We start from the raw sequence: 19717 nt of genomic DNA on the forward strand, positions 1-19717 counted from the left end.
AAAGCATTTCAGAGTAATGGTATAAAACATTTAAAGTCTTTCAGAAAATCCTTTTGTAAAACAGTAAGCTAGAAAAACAGCAAGCTAATGAAACAGTAAGCTAATAGAGCAGTATTGAAAGCATAAAGAAAGAACACCAGATTTATAGTGGTTCGGCAACCCTGCCTACATCCACTCCTTAAGGACCTCATCCTTAAGTATTTAACTTGCACTTCAATCTCTATTACAGGCTAGAGATAAGCCTTGAAAGGATACAGCCCTAGTTCTACCCAGAACCTAATCTGCTTCCCTTCCTACTGGTTTTGATTAGTTCCAGCAAACTAATAGGTTCACAGCCTTAGCTTTACCCAAAACCAATCTGCTCCCCAATCACTGGTTTTCATTAGCTCCAGCAAACTAACGGGCTACAGACAGTTTTACCCAAAACTAATCTGCTCCCCTGAACCACTGGTTTTCATTAGCTCCAGCAACTACCAGGACACAGCTTCAGCTTCACCCAAAACTAATCTGCTCCCTGAACCACTGGTTTTCATTAGCTCCAGCAACTAACATGTGACAGCCTAATTCTACCCAGAACTAGTCTGCTACCCACAAGCTATTCTCACAAGGTGCTTGAAACCTTCTCACAAATACATATAAAATGGTGGTGTTTACTCTCTCATTTAATACATGATAAACCCCTAAAGATAGAGAGAGAAACCGAAAATGAAGCTCCTTTTGGTGGTGCTTTGATGCTCTCACATTCCACACACAATACAATGAGTGAAGTCTTCCTTTTATAGAGAGAATAGAATATTCTAGAATTAGTGCTGAGTCATCCTCCTATTTTCTTCAATTCTTATCCTCAAGGCAAGGTGTACAAGGTGACAAAAGGAGGAGCCTATTCTAGGCTGACTCGGCCAATCAGGTTGTGCTCACTTTTGTTTGCTAGTGCTGACAGCCTGATTTGTGTAGTACAAGGTACACTGCCAGCCTGTTCTTGTCTGCTGAGCTGGAGATCCTCATGCTAATTCCGAAAATGCCCTCTAGGCAATATGCTTGATCTTCAAGATAGAATATTCTAGACTCTTCTAGAATGTGGGCCTTGCAAGCACTCAAATCAATATGGGCCTTCAATATTTTCTTTGTCCATAACCATATGTGTGCAAGATGACAAATCACTAGCCTGCTAACGAGCTAACAGAGCCGTTGAGCTATTTCTGTCTTATTCTGGCAGAGGTTGATTTGTCCGTACGAATGGCAGACTGACGAGTCAGGTTGTCTGGTCTGGTGTCAGAGACCGTTGAGATAATTTTGTCTTCTTCTAGCAAGGCTGATCTATCCGTACGATTGCCAGACTGATATGTAAGTTGTCAGGTCTAGTATCACAGACCGTTGAGCTAATTTTATCTTCTTCTGGCAAAGGCTGATTTGTGCGTACAATTGGTAGGCTGTTGGATTAGGTTGAGAGACCGTTAAGCTAATCCTTTAGCTTACTGATGAATTATGTTTTCCCCCTTTAAGGTCTTTGCTTCTCCTTTGTTGCACATGGATGATATGTCATTGTGCTCTCCATAGATGGCATATTCATTGATATTCCTCTAAGGATATATTAACCATTTGATTATCGAAATGCCCTTCTAGGTTTGGCTTAGCCTCCAAGCTAGTAGTTTTATGAAACTTGTAGAACCTTCATTACCTAATGTATCCTTCACAAACACTTGATAGAAACATTAGTGAATATTTTGTTATCATCAAAACATGGGCCTTGGAGCTAGGGCCTTTAGCCAACAATATTTATATGGCTTAATCATAAAAATACTCATTTTTCTGATTTTTTTGTTTATATTCTAAACTTTTAAAATCTTCAATCTTAGTCCACTTTTTATTTTTCAATTTCAATTATAACCATGTGCTCAAATTAAAGTAATTTTTTTTAAAATATGTTGTTCATATTGTTTCATATTATTTCAAATTATCATTTTACCATCAAAAAATTCAAATATAAGATAATATGAAGCGTATATTTAATTTTTTTCCATTCAAATTTGAGCAATTGCTATAACTAAAACTGAAAAATGAAAAATACGCTATAATTGAAAATTTTAAAAGTTTGGACTATAAACGAAAAAAATTAAAAAATTGGAATTTTTTTTATAATTAAGTCTATTTACATTAAACATCTTGGAGAAAAAAATTATATAATATGTTTCTGCATTGAAAAAAAAAAGTATCCTTTAATTTGTCAGTTTTTTTTAGATGAATTTGACCAATGAAATCATTTTTTTCCTCTTCCCTCTCTCTCAAATAGAAAACCCTAGCCGTCAAGCGTTTCTCCTTTGTTTTTCGCTTCGGCTGCCGTCAATGGTTTATTTTTTCCGTTGGCGGTAGCCATTTCTTTTTTATTGCTTTAGAATAAAATAAATGACCGACTCCTTTTCATCTTTTTCATTTTGGTTGGTAAATCTATCGACGAGGCGCATCAATTTCAATAAATATACAAATAAAAAATCAGAGATGGATCAAGCCCTTTCAAGATTGAAGATGAAATCGTTATAGGTTATATTAGTTTTTTTTTTGATAACTATTTTACAGCGATTGTCTTTCTTTTTTGAAAGTTTTGCTGTTCTTTTTATATGAAAGATTTGTTGTTTTTTATGAAGAGTTTGTGAGTCTTCTGTTAGACAGAAAAGGATTGGATCTTATTGTGTTAGAGCGGTTATGTAATTTTGATTTTGTTTTGTAAGGCGCTCAGCGAATCAAGGTTTATATCTTGTTCCATGTCAGGTCATTAGAAACGGTTATACCCTTTCTGAATTCTTACACCTGCAACTGCTCTTTATTATTAATGAAAGATTATTCGATTGTCAAAAAAAGAATTTGACCAATGAATTGGATCAACGTACAGTCTATTTTTATGATCTTTCTATTAGAATTTTTATTGACTTCATCAAAAAATTAACAAACCACTTAAATGACAATTTTTCTCCTTAATCAATGAAAAATTTACATATAGATTAATTTTGTTGGCAAATTAGTTATGAATTTGATAATTATAGGCAATTATTTTAACAAATTAGTTTAAAAGTTGAAGGATAAATTGCCAATTTAGAAAACAATTAGCTTATAAGGGGGCAACTTGCCACAATGGAATTAATTGTCCATAATCAACAAATTTGTGATTAATTTGCCCACAAAATTAATTAATGTTAATTGCCCATTGTTTATATAAATTGAAGGGCAAATTGCCACTTTAACTCATTAACAAACCCTAAATCTTCGAAGGGTAAGAATGATTAATTTACTTTCTTGGGTGTGAAATCTCAAAATGAAGTTATCAATTTGGTGGTGCTTTTACATATTCTAAAATAGGTCATCAAATTTGGATGATATGAACACGAATGATGAGTAGTCATAATCTATTATTCTTTATAAAAAAATGGAATTTATACTGCCAACGTAGAGTCGGCATATTGAGAAAGAAAAACAGAAATATGCCATATTTAAAGTACATGCACGTACTCTTATATATCATAAAACGCCTCATCACAGAGTGAAAGGCCGCTTACTTACGGGTGATTTGTTTGTCAACTCCATAAATATTTTGAACATCAGCAGCCATGCACACACGCTCTGGAATAATCTTAAAAGCGGGATACAATACACAGAGACAAAGGAAAATGTGAGGTTAGAATAGAAAATTCTGGCTAAGGAATTTAACTTTAATTTGCTGGATATCTATCTATCCATTTATCTCCCAACTTGGAATAGCAAGCAGGGTCGGCTCCTCGCATCACATGATTTGGAATTGGATCAAAATCCATCACTATGTACCTTACTCGTCGACACGCAATTTACGTGCATTTATTCCATTTCTTTCCTTTTGGCCTGTTATTTTCAGATTTAAATTCTACTCAGATTTGTGTAACAAAATGAATTTCAACACTCTAACTAAATCTACTACTGTTAAGATTTTTGTAACATGATGAATATCGCTATCAAGATAATATATACTTTGAGAGGATATTGGCACTACAAGAAATTCTGTTTTTGGCAACAAATATTTTTGCAACTAATTTTTTTTTCTGCTAAAAAACATTTTGCAGCATTAATTTTGAAAATTGATGCCATTGGTGAAGTTATAGCAGCATTTTACAGCAAATTTTATTACCAATTACATAAGGCAACGGTTTATTAGCAACAACATGCCACAATTTTTTGTTTTTGCTATATGTTAATAGTAACAGTTTTAGCACTATTAGCAGCAAAAATGTTTGCTGCTAATTCTAGTATTTCGTGTAGTGTGGGTATAATAATGGATAGAAATTCCCTCAAATTTATTTGAACTTGAGTTTAAAATCAAACAATCAACCAAAAGTTCAGTTTTCTGGCTCAATATATCGCAACAGCCGATTAAAATACTGAATCTCTAGTCGGATCAAATCAATAAATGAGTCGAGGCCTCTGAAACATATTCTAAGAATCTTAAACCATATCAAATCACATAAGATAATTTTTCATATATTTAATTATTTTTTGTTTCATTCAATTCTGATAATAAATTATTTTATACGTTTTTATGTTGTTCTTCGTATTTTTCAAGTTTTTTATGTTATTTACAACACCTAGATTTGCATGTTTAGATCCATTCTTGGATTAAAAACCTTAATTTCATTAGTTATAACATGTCTAATAATTTTTCAAATATTATCGAACCCCATAAACTCAACCCGAAGTTGCCCGGATAGAATTGCAGATCTCGCGCTAGTCTCATAGCTCTACTCACGCCATCCTTGAAGAAGGAAAAATTCTTATGTGAATCTAGTTAAAGTTGACGCTAGGCTGAAGTAGGTGAGACCTCACGCCACTTGTCCAAGAATTTGAACTGAAATCCATTTTATTGATCTTAGGTCTCCAGAATTGACCCCACAACGTTATGCTACTGCTTTTATATCATGCGGTTACTCAGTCATTGTATACTAAGGGAATACAGTTGTAAAATTAGGAAATTAATTAAAATACATTGTAATGGGGGAATTAATTAAGCAATAAATTAAGTGACTTCGAACAGGGGAGGAACTATACCCCTAAAGTTAGGGTACGTAGGACCGATTTTTTGTTTTTTCAAAATAGAGCTAGCTAATTTTTAAAAAGTAGGGCTAATTGTAAATTAATTTACAATAAAACCCTAAACCGTTTGGATTGAGAGAATTCAGATGATTAAAATCCATAGATTTTACACTGAATTTGAATAAAATCCACTATTTGGTATAATAAAAAATTATTAGAATCCATGCATTATCACAATCCACCATCCTTCAAAATCTTTTATTTGATTTCTCATTTAGGAGGTGGGAAAGTTGAAATCCTCTATTTCTTATACATGATAGATTGTTATAATATTTTATTCTTTTAAATTATCCTTATAAATCCATTGATTTTAGAATCTATCCAAACGATGGAATTTGTAACTCCACCAATTTAATTTTCCATGAATTTTAAATCCATTGATTTTGTTAAGTTCATCGATTTCAAAATCACTCAATCCAAACGGTGCCTAAAAGATTTGCAAGAAATTTGGGACTACATGGAGATTAAACCCGAACTATCGAAAATTACAGATGTATTAATTAAGTCCGAGCTGAAAAAAATTCAAAATACTGATTCAAGACATGAGTGATAAGTAAAAGCAACTCTACTTTTATTTATTATGCATATTCAACACAATATAAAATGGTTAAAAGGCAAGAATAATTAGCCAATGTATAAAAATAGTTGGCTTTATTCTTGACTTAGATAACTATAAGCTAAAACAACTTAACAAGTAGCAAGTTATAATTAAATTGAGTCTCTCTATAGCGTATCTAATACATATATATATATATATATAGGAAATGGGATGTAAAAAATTTCCCTTATTCGATAGTATAATTAGTATAACCTCAGTTTTAACTAATTGTACGTAAGTAGTAGAGTCTGATGCCAAAAATTAGGCTAGTCATTCCATACCCAAATGGCTCCAGCTTTCTTGAGCATTGGTCCTAGCTGATTCTTGAGAAGGAGGCTCATCACTTGTCGGTCACCGCCAACGCACTCTCCTCCGATGAATACAACCGGTAAGTTTTGAAACCCTAGCTGCTGTAATGCTCTTTCAATTTGCTGCCCATTTGGAAGTTGATCAAGCTCGTAAATTGTAGGGTTTGCACCAAATCCATGTATTAGTGTTTTGATGGAATGGCTCATGTCACAAGTGCTTCTGCTGAAGATCACTAGTGGCCTCTCTGCAACCATTACTGTCACTGCATCCATGGCTGGTTACAAGAATTGGAGTTGGTTGAGTTAAAGATTTAGTAGTGAATAGTGATAGCTAAAGGCTTGAAATTTGTTGGTGATGAAAATTGATGAACTTGGAGATGTATTTATAGTGGTTTTTGGGTTTCTTTTTGATATGTGAATGTGATAGCTAGAACGGCTCATTTGAAAGAGAATAAAATATAATTAACGTGTCATTAATTTGATTCGTAAAGTACTTTGATAGTTACTTGTTATAAATCTTTATATCATAATGATCTACAGAAAAAGAAAAATCAACTATAATCTTTTTGGAATTCTTGTTATTCTTTAAAAATCTTCTCAAGGAAATGAAAATCTATTTGGAATAAAAATGTCTTTTTTCCAATTAAATATGATAAATTAGTTTTTAGATTTGTATATTGAGTCTTTTTATATTTTTATAAAAAAAAAATTAATGATTAAATAAATTGCACTTATTATAATATTTGATATTTAATTAATACAAATTTAATATGTGTTTTACTATTTAAAGTATTTTTAAAAAGCTAAACTCATTCTAAAATTCGTATACTATTAAATATTATCTCGCTTAGTCCTTAATAAATATTTTGCATTCAAGTACCTTTAATTATTTATTATGTACACATGTATTCCTTTTTTGCATGAAACTGCATGTGTCATTTTGATTGATATGAAACAATCATATTTTTGTAATTTCGTACACAAAAAGACCACGTGTGTCTAAAATAAATAATTAAAAAATTATGACGGATTTAACCTTTTCAGAATGTGATAGGATATAACATAAGTTTTTATGTTTTCAGTTCAATATATTATTAGAGTAATACTATTATTAGGGCTGAGTAAGAACCGAATCAGACCAAAAAACCAAATCGAACTTCGTTGTTTGGTTTGGTTTGGTTTTTTGGTAAAAACGGTTTGATTCTGTTCGCACTTTAATTTAGGTAAAGTTCGGTGTTCGGTTTGGTTTGGGTGTTTTAAAAACTGAAAAACCAAAAAAATCGAATGAACCGAAGTTTAATATAAAATATATAATATTTTTAAAAATAATATACATATATACTCATATTTATATGTTTTTTGTCTTTATATCTTAATTATTGTTAATATATTAATTAATAATTGTTATTTAAATATATACATAGAAGTTTATTAGACTCTACTTATTTAATATTTGAAATAATTTTAATAAAAAAAGTTATTAAATTTGGTTATAACCGAACCGAAAATTTTGGTTCGGTATAGTTCGATTTTTTTACTTCCAAACTAAAAGTCGATTCGGTTCGGTTCGGTTTGAAATATTTCCAAACCGAAAAACGGAAAAACCGAAAATTTTCCGAATCGACCGATGCTCACCTCTAACTATTATAAAATCTCATATAGTTGTACCAGTTTAAATTTTTTAATTAATTGATTACTTAACATGGTATTAATATTTGTGTGATTGAATGATATAAAATTTAATTCTTATTTTTTTAGCAATTCTCCTTTGATTAGTTAAAATATAAAAAATTAAATGGACATATACTTCACGCTTCGAATTGAGTGGATATTTTCGTGTGAAAGTGTATTAAAGATAATAATGTTATTGAAAATTTACCTATTAAACTTTCGGATGACTTCATTATTTCAATATTTATTTGTGTAATTGTTGCACGAGCATGTCATGTTAATGGAGAGAAATTCTTAAATGAATCAAATCCAAAACATAAAATTGTGAACCATCCATTTAATACATAAAAAATAAATTATTTTATAATATTTCTAATCCAAAGGGCAAAGATTATTTAGAAATATTTTCAGACATTCGTCAATAGCCTTATCTTTCAAAATCTTTAATTTTATCCCATTTTTTAATTTTCAATTTCAATTATAACCTATTGTCCGAATCGGGAGAGAAATTTCAAATAAACCTTTTATATTTATTCATTTTTGAAATTTATTATAATAAGAATGTAAATTGAAAATATGAAATAATATAAACGATATATTTGTACTTTTTTCCACTTTAATTTGGATAAATGACTATAATTAAAAGTGAATTTTGAAAAATAATTAAAATTGAAGATTTTGAAAGATGATGCCATAAACGGAAAAAAAAGGTGGAATATTTTTGAATAATTAAGCCAAACCAATTTAAAAAATTCAAAGTCGAGCTCAAAGTATTCTATTTTCATCTCGAGCCAGACCCGAAGATTAATTAAAAAGACTTGTGAGGTTTGCAAGCCTCTTACATCTATAGAATTAACCTTTTTTCTGTAATGTAGAGTATTAACTTTCTATATCTCTAAATTTCAGTATATATGATATCATATTAATTGGCTAAAATACATATTCTACAGTGAAAATAAAATAATCAAACATAATAATTTTTTATGACATCACTTTTTTAATCCAAATTGTAGCATTATTTATAAATCACAACCATAGTTACCAAACTTTAAAATTTTCATATTTATATCTAAACTTTTTAGAAATTATTATAAATTATATCTATTTTTGAATTGAGAATTAATTACACATGTAACATGCCACTTAATATTCAGCTGGCTTTATAGTTTGACACATTACAAATAATCCAAATCGATTTAATCCAAACCCGTTTCTATCTAACCCAATTCAATAACCCAACTCGTTTACCTTAATTTCTTTTAACATGCAACTTTTTTTGTGTAATTTCACTAGAAATTTATGTAAGTCCATCTAGATACCTCTCATTTTTCAGTAATTTTAACAAAAAGATAACTAAAGAAGCTGCAAGAGAAGCACAAAGATATGAATAGTAGCAAATTACTCATCTAAATCACAAACAGAGAATAACAGTAAAAATAAATAAATTAGTTTAGCTCCTTTCTCAACACTTTGTTGTTCGAGTAGCTGAAATATCGTCTGCGCTCGTGCTGGAGGTTGAAACTTTAAGCCCATTCAAGCTTAAGCTCGAGCTTTGTATAACAAACTCAAGCTCGACCACAAGCTTGGCTCATTTACACCCTACCATGGACAATTCATAGTCCCACAAATTTCCAATTAAAATGTGTTTAGCATAATCTGCCATAGCAATTCTGATATTAGGCAGAGCTACAGCTTTGAAGCTTAATTTCAAGTTCCAAAATGATATTTTATATATAATAACTCAGCAATACATAAAATTAGGCCTGCGCTTGCACAAAAGTAACAAGTGATACATTGGCTTGGCGCCAATGTGGGTCTAGCTTGGATTCAAAAGGTTGTGGGTTCGAATCACGCCTCGGTAACTAACAAACTAACAATTGAGACTCGAAAGAGTCGATTACCATCTTTAACAAAAAAAAAATACACTGTCTTGGCCTACCTGATCAAATTTGGCACCACGGAGTTATAGTGCTCTCCCAGTCCAAATGCATGTTTATGATAGGACAGCAAAATGGTTGTGTCCAAAGAACCCGCTCCACCGTCAGATTTGTACTCCTTCCCCATCTCAACATCAGGAAAGGATCCTGAGAATATCTTAATAGGTTTTGCAAGACAGTGAATCAATGCTCCAAGCTCTAGCTGTCCACCCCAAGCTGATGTTGACTCTACTTCTTTACAATAATTCTCAAATCTGTCAGCTGGTGAATCGTCGGCATCCCCTTCTACTGTATTATCGGACAGGAAAAAGGGTTCAAAGTCCGTAGCATGTTCTCGCATATAGGAGGCCACCATTTTACGTAGATCTTGGTAAGTATAGGGAGAAGAACCTCCGGAGAGAAGAGCTAGCTGATCTTCAATGGCTCGGTAAAGGCAGTGCCCATCTGGCTTTATTTCATTAACAGCCAATCCAAGAGGTTCAAGCTTCTCTTTCAATTTGTCATGTTCGATCATTCGATCACTTACGAGGTTGCTCTGCTCTTCTTGGATTCTTTGCTCTCTTTCGGCTTCTTGTTGGGCTCTTTTTCCTCTTCGCTTTGCACCCTTGCTGACCTTCCCCTGCTCTGGTTGGTTAGTAACAGAGACGCCGGCGATGGCATTCACCAAATTGTCGAGATTGCTTTTATCATTTTCAATGACACTTATAAAGCCTAAAGAAGCAAGTTCTTCAGCATGCTTTTCTTTTAACTCTGCAGAATGTTGAGAGATTTGCTCTTCAACTTGTTTCTTCTTAGCTTTTTGTTCAGCCTTGCTACCCTTTGCTGCCCCCTTTTTTAGTTCAACTTCTTTGTGCTGCAGCTCTTTTATCTCCTTCCTACAGGCATAATTTAAGAAACAACCCTCAATATGAAATAAGATTGTTAGAAATATACATGTCATAATAAATTTCAATCAACTGCAAACTAATCCAGATTTAAAAATGAAACGGGAGCATCATTTCAAAAGGCACAGCAAAAGCAAGTTTCACTCGCAATATAGTCATATATAACAGTTTTCAATTGTTAAAAGGTACTGGTAAATAGCACAATCTTAAGAGACTGAGCTTAGTACTATTTAACCTACGCTTCCAATAACTGCTACCCAAAAAATTATGAGAAATTATCTAGTTATGTTGAAATATACTCCTGCATATACCACCATGATTAACACCCTTGACTCTTACAGTCTTATCCATTTGCAAATTTAGAGGCACTATCGATCACACAGATAAAATAAACAATATCGCTGTTTACCTGTGCCTAGATAGCATCTCATCACGAGTTTCTTGATGCTTTCCAGATGCATCACCTGGAGTTTCTACGAGTACAGTCTCCTCCATTTCCTGTGTGTCCATCAGTTGAGAATCTGAAAAATAGTAGCAATAACTAAGGACATAAGTAAAGGCCTTCCACAAAAACCACGCATGTCAAGATACTGCAAGTAACTAGGGGTGTGCAGGCTGCAGCGGTCAGTTCAGTCACCAAACCGATCTAAAATCTCTAACCGTTCAGTTAGGTAAAAATTTCGGTCACCGAACCGAATTAATTAAATTTATTTGTTTTGGTTTGGTCAAAGACCGAATTTTTACCTATACTTGTATAAATACAAAAAAAATCAACACAGATCACAAAATAGACAAAAAACTCAAAACTGAATTTATACCTGTACCTGAACTTTCTAATTGATCAACATATAAATTTTAACACCAAATTTAAATAGACAAATTTACAAACCCAAGCATTTCACAATCACAAAATTATTTTAACACAACACAAATAACATTAGAAATTACAAACTTCAAATCAAATACCATAATTTTACAACAGAATTAAAAGCTTAGTTTTTAAAAATTCATCAAGCACTAGCAGCATCAACAAGCTTTAAGGTGGAGGAGGGGGAGGAGGAGGCAGCAGCAGACGGTGGGAACAAGTTTTGATAAAGATTATTTAAACTGATAGAGATGGAATAAAGATCTAATTGATTTAATTGCTACTATGGCAAGAAGTAAAGAACATCAATTAGGATAGAAAGAGAAATGGGTTTAAGTTTCATTGAAAGTTTGTTAAAGAAAAGGAAAACATGAAAATGAAAAGGAGTAGAGAGAAGTGAAGTCTGGGGGCGGCAGTGAGATAAAAGGAGAATATTTTTAGGGTTTTTAGATTAGGTTGAATTAAAAGTCTATACATATATTTCGTAGAAAAACTACATTGTTTTGCAATTTGGTCGTTTTGGTTATTACGGCACTTTTTTAGTTATGACCGAAAAACGAACCGAATAACCGAATTTTTAATTATTATGACTGATATCCGAACTCAATTTTTTATTTGTATTTCAGTTCGGTTAATCGGTTTAAATTGTGTAATGCTCATCCCTGCAAGTAACAACCAAGAAGTAAATGAAAGAAAGAAAGCCACATAAGTAAAGGAAAAGACACGTGCAAATCTTAACTCTATAGTGTGGAATCAAAACAGTTTGCAAAGCAATTCAACATAAGCAAACATTTCATTTTGAAATTCAACTTCCTAAGTCCTAACAATAGAAGAGCTCCTCATCGTATAGCCTAATCGTACATCCACTTTCCATGAAAGTTGCCATATACAAATTTCCTAAGATGTGAGTTTAAATATGCCATATAGTTACTCATTTTAATCATAAAGCATAGCATAAAAGCAGTCACATTTAGATTATAAACAATTCAAAAGGACATGTGCATCTGGAACTGGGGTTGTAAATGACTCGAGCTCGGTTCAAGTTTTGAAAATTGAGCAAGAACCCAGTTAGTTTATAATTTGCAACGCTTGGGCTTGGTTCAGGCTCAGCTCGTTCTTGGCTCATTTAGCATTTAAATGAACAAGAAATGAGACGAGCTTGAGCTCTGTTTGTCTTTAGCACATTTAGCAGCTAAACAAGCTATGCTCACGCACGGTTTGTCTTTACCTCGTTTAAGTGCTAAATGAATCAAACTGGAACTCAACTTGTTCCTTGGTCATTTGAGTGCTGAAAGAGTCGAGCTCAAGCTTGATTCATTAGCACTTAAAATTAAAATACTTAACAATCAATTGTTCAAACACATAGAAATTAATTCAACTATAAATTATCTAAAAGCATTAAAATGTCAATCATTACATGTCTAAGGACATCAAATATATCTAGATCATAATAACTAAGATGCCAAAATCAAATCCATCAAACAATTATCCAAAACATCAATAACAATTTGAGAACTTTTAAATTTTCCATGAGCCACAATATCAAAAAAGGAACATAATAATAATTAGCAATATCGATAGAGTAATTTTAAATACATCTTAAATTTAATATTCACAATCATAAATTAAAAAACTATATGTTTTATTATAAACATTATTTAATCAATCCATAGATACCTAATTACAACAAAACTAATAAACATACTAACCTACAATGTTAGTATACATAATCCATCATACATAATCAAATTAAGATTCCCAAGCATTCAAAAGAATCACAAAGTAGCAAAAATCGTTAATTACAGTGCATTTCAATTCAAATTCTCTTGTCTTCGTTGAACTTCTTAACTGAAAATTTTACTAAACTAGTTGGGAAACAATGATGCACAAAGATGAAACAAATGCGTGGTGCAAACTAATATTCCTAGTTCATTTAGAAAACAATAGCCGAAACCCTAATTTTTTCCTCCATAAAAAGTTTTAAAAGAAAGCAGAATAGAGAAACCCGTCATGATTACCTCCCAGAGAGCAGGAGCACTCGGAAAAACAAAACAATAATCGGAGGAGCCGGAAGCAGCGGACGAAAAGAACTCGGCACTTCGCAGCGAAAGCGGAATAGACACTGCACAGGCGCGGTGAGGAAGAGGAGAAGTTTTTTATTTCGAGTTTTGAGTTTATGTTGCAGATGAATGGAGGAAAATTTGTGACATTTAGGGTTGGGTTTTTTGTTTATCGTAAACGACGTAGTATTGATTAACAATAATTACTAATATTACATCCCGGTAGGCTTGTCCAAAAACCGAACCGAACCATAATTCTAAACCAAAACCGAATCAAAAATTGAAAAGTAACTCGGTTAATAGGTAATGTGGAGCGGCTCGGTTTGATAAAATAAAAATTATGGTTTTTGGTATTAGGTTCGCTTTTGATTATCTTAAAATCGAATAAACCGAAAAACTGAATTAGCAAAATGACATTGTTTTATATAACATAAAACGATGCTATTTTATGTGTTCACATGTACGACCCCTTAACATTACATATAATAATCTTATTATCTTCATTCCATCCAACCCAAGCCGTAATATGATTGCTTATACTGCTAGAAAATATCGATTGTTTCATGTTTGTTATATATTTAACCTTGCAAAAATTAAAATTTTAATTAACTTATCTTATATTTATGACCGGACTATAAATCGAAACCTGCATCGAATCGAATTTTTTTTATGTTAAAAATATATTTCGGTTATCGCTATGAAAATTATGGTTCCGTTTTCATTTTTCATGTTCCGTAAACCGCACAGTTTTAGCTTTTGCATTACCGAACCGAAGTATGATACCGAGTGCATACCCCTACTCCCCGGTCTTAATTTTGGGCTAATGATCAACCATGTACCCTAACTTTAGGCCTTCCTTATAGTAGACCCTCTAAGTTCCCAAAACAGTTAGAAAACCCCATAGGTTATGTGGCGGCGCTTATTAAACCCCTTCTGTCCAAAAAAACATCTAACGTCATCTCATCCCATTTAAATTTAGTGACGTGGCAACGATTAACTCGTTTGTCAGGACTTCGCTTGCCACATGTTACTATTTGTCATTTTTTACCAGTTATGTCACTTGATTTTTGAAATTTAAAATGGAAAAAAAAAGAGTAATGGTCAGTGTAGTTAAAAGCGCGCGCCTCAGGCGCTTAAGCGCTCAGGCGAGGCGCCGGCAGAGGCTGTCGCCTTTACATGCTCCAGGCGGCAACAACACAGTGAGGCGCGCGCTTCAGCGCTTAAAACGGTGGTCGGAGCATTCAGTTCTCTATCGCTTCTGCGCATTCTATTTTCTTAAAGTGCAATCGGAGACTTCAAAAAAAAAACAGATGAAAAATGAGATGAAGAAGGTAGAAGAAGAATTGCGGCGCTGGTGTGTTTAGGGTTAGGAAAACTGTAGAGGTTCCTTTGGTGTCTTAATAGGCCTCCTCTAACCAGCCCAAGACCAATATTAGTAATTATAAGGCTTTAACCTATTAATAAATGAATTTTTTAACATCAGTAATGGATATATTTCCAAATGACTCTTCTTTTTAACAAAAACGACCAATTTAGTCTTTTAATTATAAACTAAAAGTATATTTAAGTCCAAAAAATAAAATTTAAACTATTAAATTATTAAATAGAAAATACAAAATACAAAATCATATAAATCAGTTGAATTATCAAATAAAATATAATAATTTACTATTATATTTATAATTTTATGGTTTAAATTTATTGCGCTTTTATTCATTAAAGCGAGCGTTTTTTTAGCGCTTTGCGCTTAAAGCATTATAAAGACACGTCGCTTTGAATACGCTTTCGCCTTTGACTACACTGGTAGTGGTTGTAATTTATATGTTTCTTGTTTTATCTTTTTTGTCTCTCTCTTTCTTTCTAGTTTCACTCGATAATGCAACCTGTTATGATTCTTATGATAGATTATATGATTTTCACCTACTCGGGTTATTATGATATTACTCATTATTTTGCACTTCGAATGAACGCCAAGTCTTCTTTGGATTTAAAGCTAACATCTGAACTTTTCCATAATGGGCTTGTTTGTCAAAATCGAAGTTCATTTGAGCTTTCAAATATATATACAAAATCAAAAGTTGAATCTGGAAATTCAATAAAGTTCATATCTTTATTCTTAATGAACAGCCTATGATATTTTGACCATAATTTGGGTTATACATATCCAAATAAGAGGATTCAAACTTTTCCAAAAAAATAATTCAAAGATCTATAATTTTCTAGAAGATTCCGAGTTCAAATAATTCAGCTCCTAAATAGACCGTGAATATGGAAGCATAAATCCAGGAATTGAAATCATAGTCAAATTACAAAACTGAAAGATTTTCTTAATGTAATAGTTTATTTAGAAATAATTATATTATTTCCATTAGATTAAGATTTTGTGATATAGGAAAGTAAATCTCATGCCTCTATATAAAGGCATGGCTATTGTATTAAATGTATTGTATCTATTTATGCGTTTGCTATCCTAGGAGGTTCAAAGTCTTTCCAAATCAACCTACATTACAATGGAAAACTTGGGAATCAGGGTTATTACAATAGAAAAGTTTCCACTAGAATTTATTTCATTTATGACATGAGGATAGTAAGATATATAAATGGGCTAGAAAATTGACAAAGAGTTGGTGGATTATTATTGGAAGGAACTCGATAAGGAATTTCATGATAGAATAAGACCGATAAACCATGAAGAACGGTTTGTGGAAATGGCTTGGGCTAGGCATATGGTTGGGTGCGTAGATGTATATGTGATACGGTTACGGAGACGGAGACGGATTTTGAGTTCATGGAGAAAAAGGGAGCACAAAGTGGCGTAATGGCAGTTTTATAATTCTGCCGAATTTGAAAGTGTGCGATTTGGGCGGTTCCGGAGTCTAACTTTATTGGAAATGGGCCAACGATCTATACTCATCAGATTTGCTCATGGCCTATGTCGCTTTTGTGCCGATTTCCATCACATGGGCCCTCAAATTGGCTTTTTGTAATTTCAGCAATTTTTGAGGCTTTTTAATTTATTTCGTTTTACACCTAGTTTAGGCTTTTTATTAACAACCTTATAAGTTGTTGAACGGCAGTTCTTGATGTTTTGAGACAATTTGATTATTTTCTAAATATCGGTATTCAATTGAATCAACGACTTTTGATGCATATTGCCTAGTATTCTCTTTATTGAATCAATAGGTTTTAAAAGTAAATTGCTGGCATAATTTGATGATCAACAGCTCTTAAGCTTATCTTGTGTTTATTTGTGACTTCCGCTACATTAATATGTTAGAAAATTGACAGTTATAAGATTTTAATATGTTATATAATTTTATAAAGAATATATTTTTTAATTTTTATAATTTATATAAGGTTTAAATGCATTAAAAATCACTAACTTTCGCGTGTTTTTGGTATTTAACATAATCTTTTAATTTTGGTAAAAAAATACATGAACTTTCAAAATTTTATAATTAAGAGCACGTGTGTGTTTCCTTTGAAAAATAGTGCAAGTTTACATCCAAAACGGCTTAATTTTAATATAAAATGGTGTCGATTTATATGCAAAATGGTGCCGTGTCTTTAATTGCAAAATTTTGAAAGTTCAAATATTTTTTTGCCAATATTAAAAGATTGTGTTAAATATTAAAAACACGCGAAAGTTTGTGATTTTTCTTAAAAAAATGAAGTGGTTGGAACTATGGGTGTGCATGACCGAACCGACTGAAACTGAATTAACCGAACCCAAAATTTTAGAAATTTCCAAAACCGAAATCGAACCGAACTATATTGAAACCGAACCGAAATGGTTCGGTCGGTTATTTCGGTTAACCGAAATAACCAAATTTTATTAAAATTAATTATTAAAAAATAAAAAATAAAATACAATACAATAATTTTAATACTAATTTATAATTTAAGTACATTTTTAGGGGTTTTAGTAACCAAATTCTAAAAAAATCATAAAATTACCTTAATTTTTTTAAAAAAATTTACAAAAATTACACAATTTATATATATAATTCGGTTATTTCGGTCTGTTTGGTTAATTCAAAAATTCCATAGAACCGAACCGAATAGAATTAACCAAACTGTTTAAAAATGAAAACCGAAACCGAACCGAATTAACCAAAAACCGAACTAAATTAAAATTTCGGTTTGGTTCGGTCGGTTAATTCGGTTTTAACCAAATACTGCACACCCCTAGTTGGAACTGAGTTGTTGGCCATTATAATCCTAATTCTCCAAGTATGTGGGCTTGCGAGCGCGCCATATTCCGGAGTTTGATAGTCATTATGGACTTGTGTTCAGGGGAGTGAATTCTTGTCAAACAATAACCATCATGACCTAAAAATTCTAATAACTTATATTGCTTCACAAGTATGGGCAAGTGAAACATATTGGAAAATGATTGCATAAGATGAATTGTAGACTCGAGTCTACTACATACAGATACCCATAATAACTACTAACTGCTGTACCCCGAAGCCACATCATGGCATTTTCGAATCTCTTTTATCTTTTTCCTAATTACTAATAGCTAACTAATAGCTAGATCTATTGATACCATGTACATCAATCGCTCATACAAGTTGAAGGAACATGATTTCCATGTACATCAATCGCATTATTAGTAGCTCTAATGGTGAAATATAAAAATTCAATTTCTAATGGACGGTTATATGATATGATTGCATATATTACCATGCATAAAATTAAAGAAAGTAGAATTTGTACGTGTCATCGTTATCTCTATTAAAATTGGCCGACATGTGCATGCAGAACAAAAGAATAACTTCTTTTAAAACTTTGATGCATATACAGAAAGATTCTTCAAACAGTTTTTCTTTTGGATGAGGCAGAACAAAGTAATTAGGGTTTGCATGAGAGCAGAAGATGCAGTAGCCTTCTCTTAGGGGCCATATGCTGCTTTTTTGCTTCTCCAATTCTCTCTATTGTCCTTTGCCATCTTCCTAAGGCCATGAATACTTTTTATTATCTTTACAGAAAAAAGTTAATTAGTAGAAGAAATTAATTGGTGACAAATTAATCGCAGAATATAATCTAAGATTTTCTCTGTTGATGATTTAATGTAACAGAGAAAGCACTTAATAAATTCGATTGCTATATTTTTTTAATCATAGCTTACACATGTCACTAAATTCAAATAATGACAAAATTAACTACTAGAAAACGAATGTTCCTCCTCAGATATATATATTGGTATTAAATCATGCTGAGAATAATTATTTAGTAAACTTTATATATAAAGTTTTGAGCTTTGAGTCTTTTTTAATTTCTTTGGAAAAAATAGGATTAAAACCAATCGTTTAATTTATTATATTTTGATAATTCAACATTTATTTTAGAGATCATCAATTCATGCAAGCTTTTATTTATATGGCAGATAGATTGTCAATATGTCACTTGACAGACAGAGTACCATAAAAGCAAAATGTAGCATGAATTAGTCGAATAAACTTTCGTTGTTTGAAAAATAACAATTAAATTATCAAAATATAGTAAATTGAAAGTCGGTATCCATTTAACTATTCTGTAAAAATAATAAAGTTGAATAACCGTTAAATTTCTTTTCTAATACTCATTCAACTCGACTCTAAGTTATCCCATTGAAAATTTCATCAACTTCCATTGATCATTTACAAAAAATAAAAACCGTAAATTCAGATAAAATATTTGAAGATATTGGTGGTTGTGAAAAAAGATGCAAAGATGTTGTATGGGATGAATACGTGATCAAGAGGGGACCAATAACCAATTTACAGGAAAGTTGGAATGGATTGGATAAACTCTATCCTTCTCCACATCAGCTAACAGATGCTATACAATGACAGTTGACTTATAAACGACATGTAAACCCAGAAATGGAGTTTTCAACTATACGTCATATCTATGTAATATCATAAATATCTAAATTATTAGGCCCTTCATTAATCAACCACGATCATACATTCCATATGTTGTTAATATTATTATCATGTTTTGAAAATTTCTTGCCGTTACTGAACTCAGTTAATTCATACGAATTACTATCATTTATGTGGCTGACGAAAATTACATGTCATTCAATCTGTTCACTGTTGCATACGTAATTATTCGCCGGAATTACAATAGTAACTTCCCTGTTTTGAAAAAAAAAATGAAAGTTAGGTTACTAAAAATTAAGAAATGAAAATAATTACGACAAGTTTCGACACAATTATTTTTTATCTAAATCTTATTCTAAATTATAAGTTTTAGAACCAAGAGAATAGAATAGTGGAGAAGCTAGCCTATTCT

At 31.9% G+C, this 19717-nt stretch overlaps 2 protein-coding genes across 2 annotated transcripts; both read right to left on the bottom strand.

The window, feature by feature from the left end:
- Positions 1-5656: 5656 nt before the first annotated feature.
- On the bottom strand, positions 5657-6373 carry LOC126653715 (monothiol glutaredoxin-S6-like). The gene has a single exon (XM_050347641.2). It carries the CDS (start codon positions 6286-6288, stop codon positions 5974-5976), a length of 315 nt encoding a protein of 104 aa, XP_050203598.1. The 5' UTR covers positions 6289-6373; the 3' UTR covers positions 5657-5973.
- Positions 6374-9391: 3018 nt separating this feature from the next.
- LOC126653511 (OVARIAN TUMOR DOMAIN-containing deubiquitinating enzyme 5) lies at positions 9392-13580 on the bottom strand. The gene is made up of 3 exons (XM_050347417.2): positions 13391-13580; positions 10917-11028; positions 9392-10498 (listed from the first exon to the last, which is right to left on the bottom strand). Exons 2-3 carry the CDS (start codon positions 11015-11017, stop codon positions 9622-9624), a joined length of 978 nt encoding a protein of 325 aa, XP_050203374.1. The 5' UTR covers positions 11018-11028; positions 13391-13580; the 3' UTR covers positions 9392-9621.
- Positions 13581-19717: the final 6137 nt, after the last annotated feature.

The sequence above is a fragment of the Mercurialis annua genome, linkage group LG6, assembly GCF_937616625.2.
Source record: "Mercurialis annua linkage group LG6, ddMerAnnu1.2, whole genome shotgun sequence".
In the NCBI taxonomy this organism is placed as follows: domain Eukaryota; kingdom Viridiplantae; phylum Streptophyta; class Magnoliopsida; order Malpighiales; family Euphorbiaceae; genus Mercurialis; species Mercurialis annua.

What these genes read in the sequence shown, in the direction of transcription:
- LOC126653511 (XM_050347417.2), bottom strand. Translation starts at nt 11,017, where the DNA reads ATGGACACACAGGAAATGGAGGAGACTGTACTCGTAGAAACTCCAGGT. An exon ending in GAGATGCTATCTAGGCACAG is followed by an intron (nt 10,499 to 10,916) that starts GTAAACAGCGAT and finishes TTATGCCTGTAG; the next exon opens with GAAGGAGATAAAAGAGCTGC.
- LOC126653715 (XM_050347641.2), bottom strand. Translation starts at nt 6,288, where the DNA reads ATGGATGCAGTGACAGTAATGGTTGCAGAGAGGCCACTAGTGATCTTC.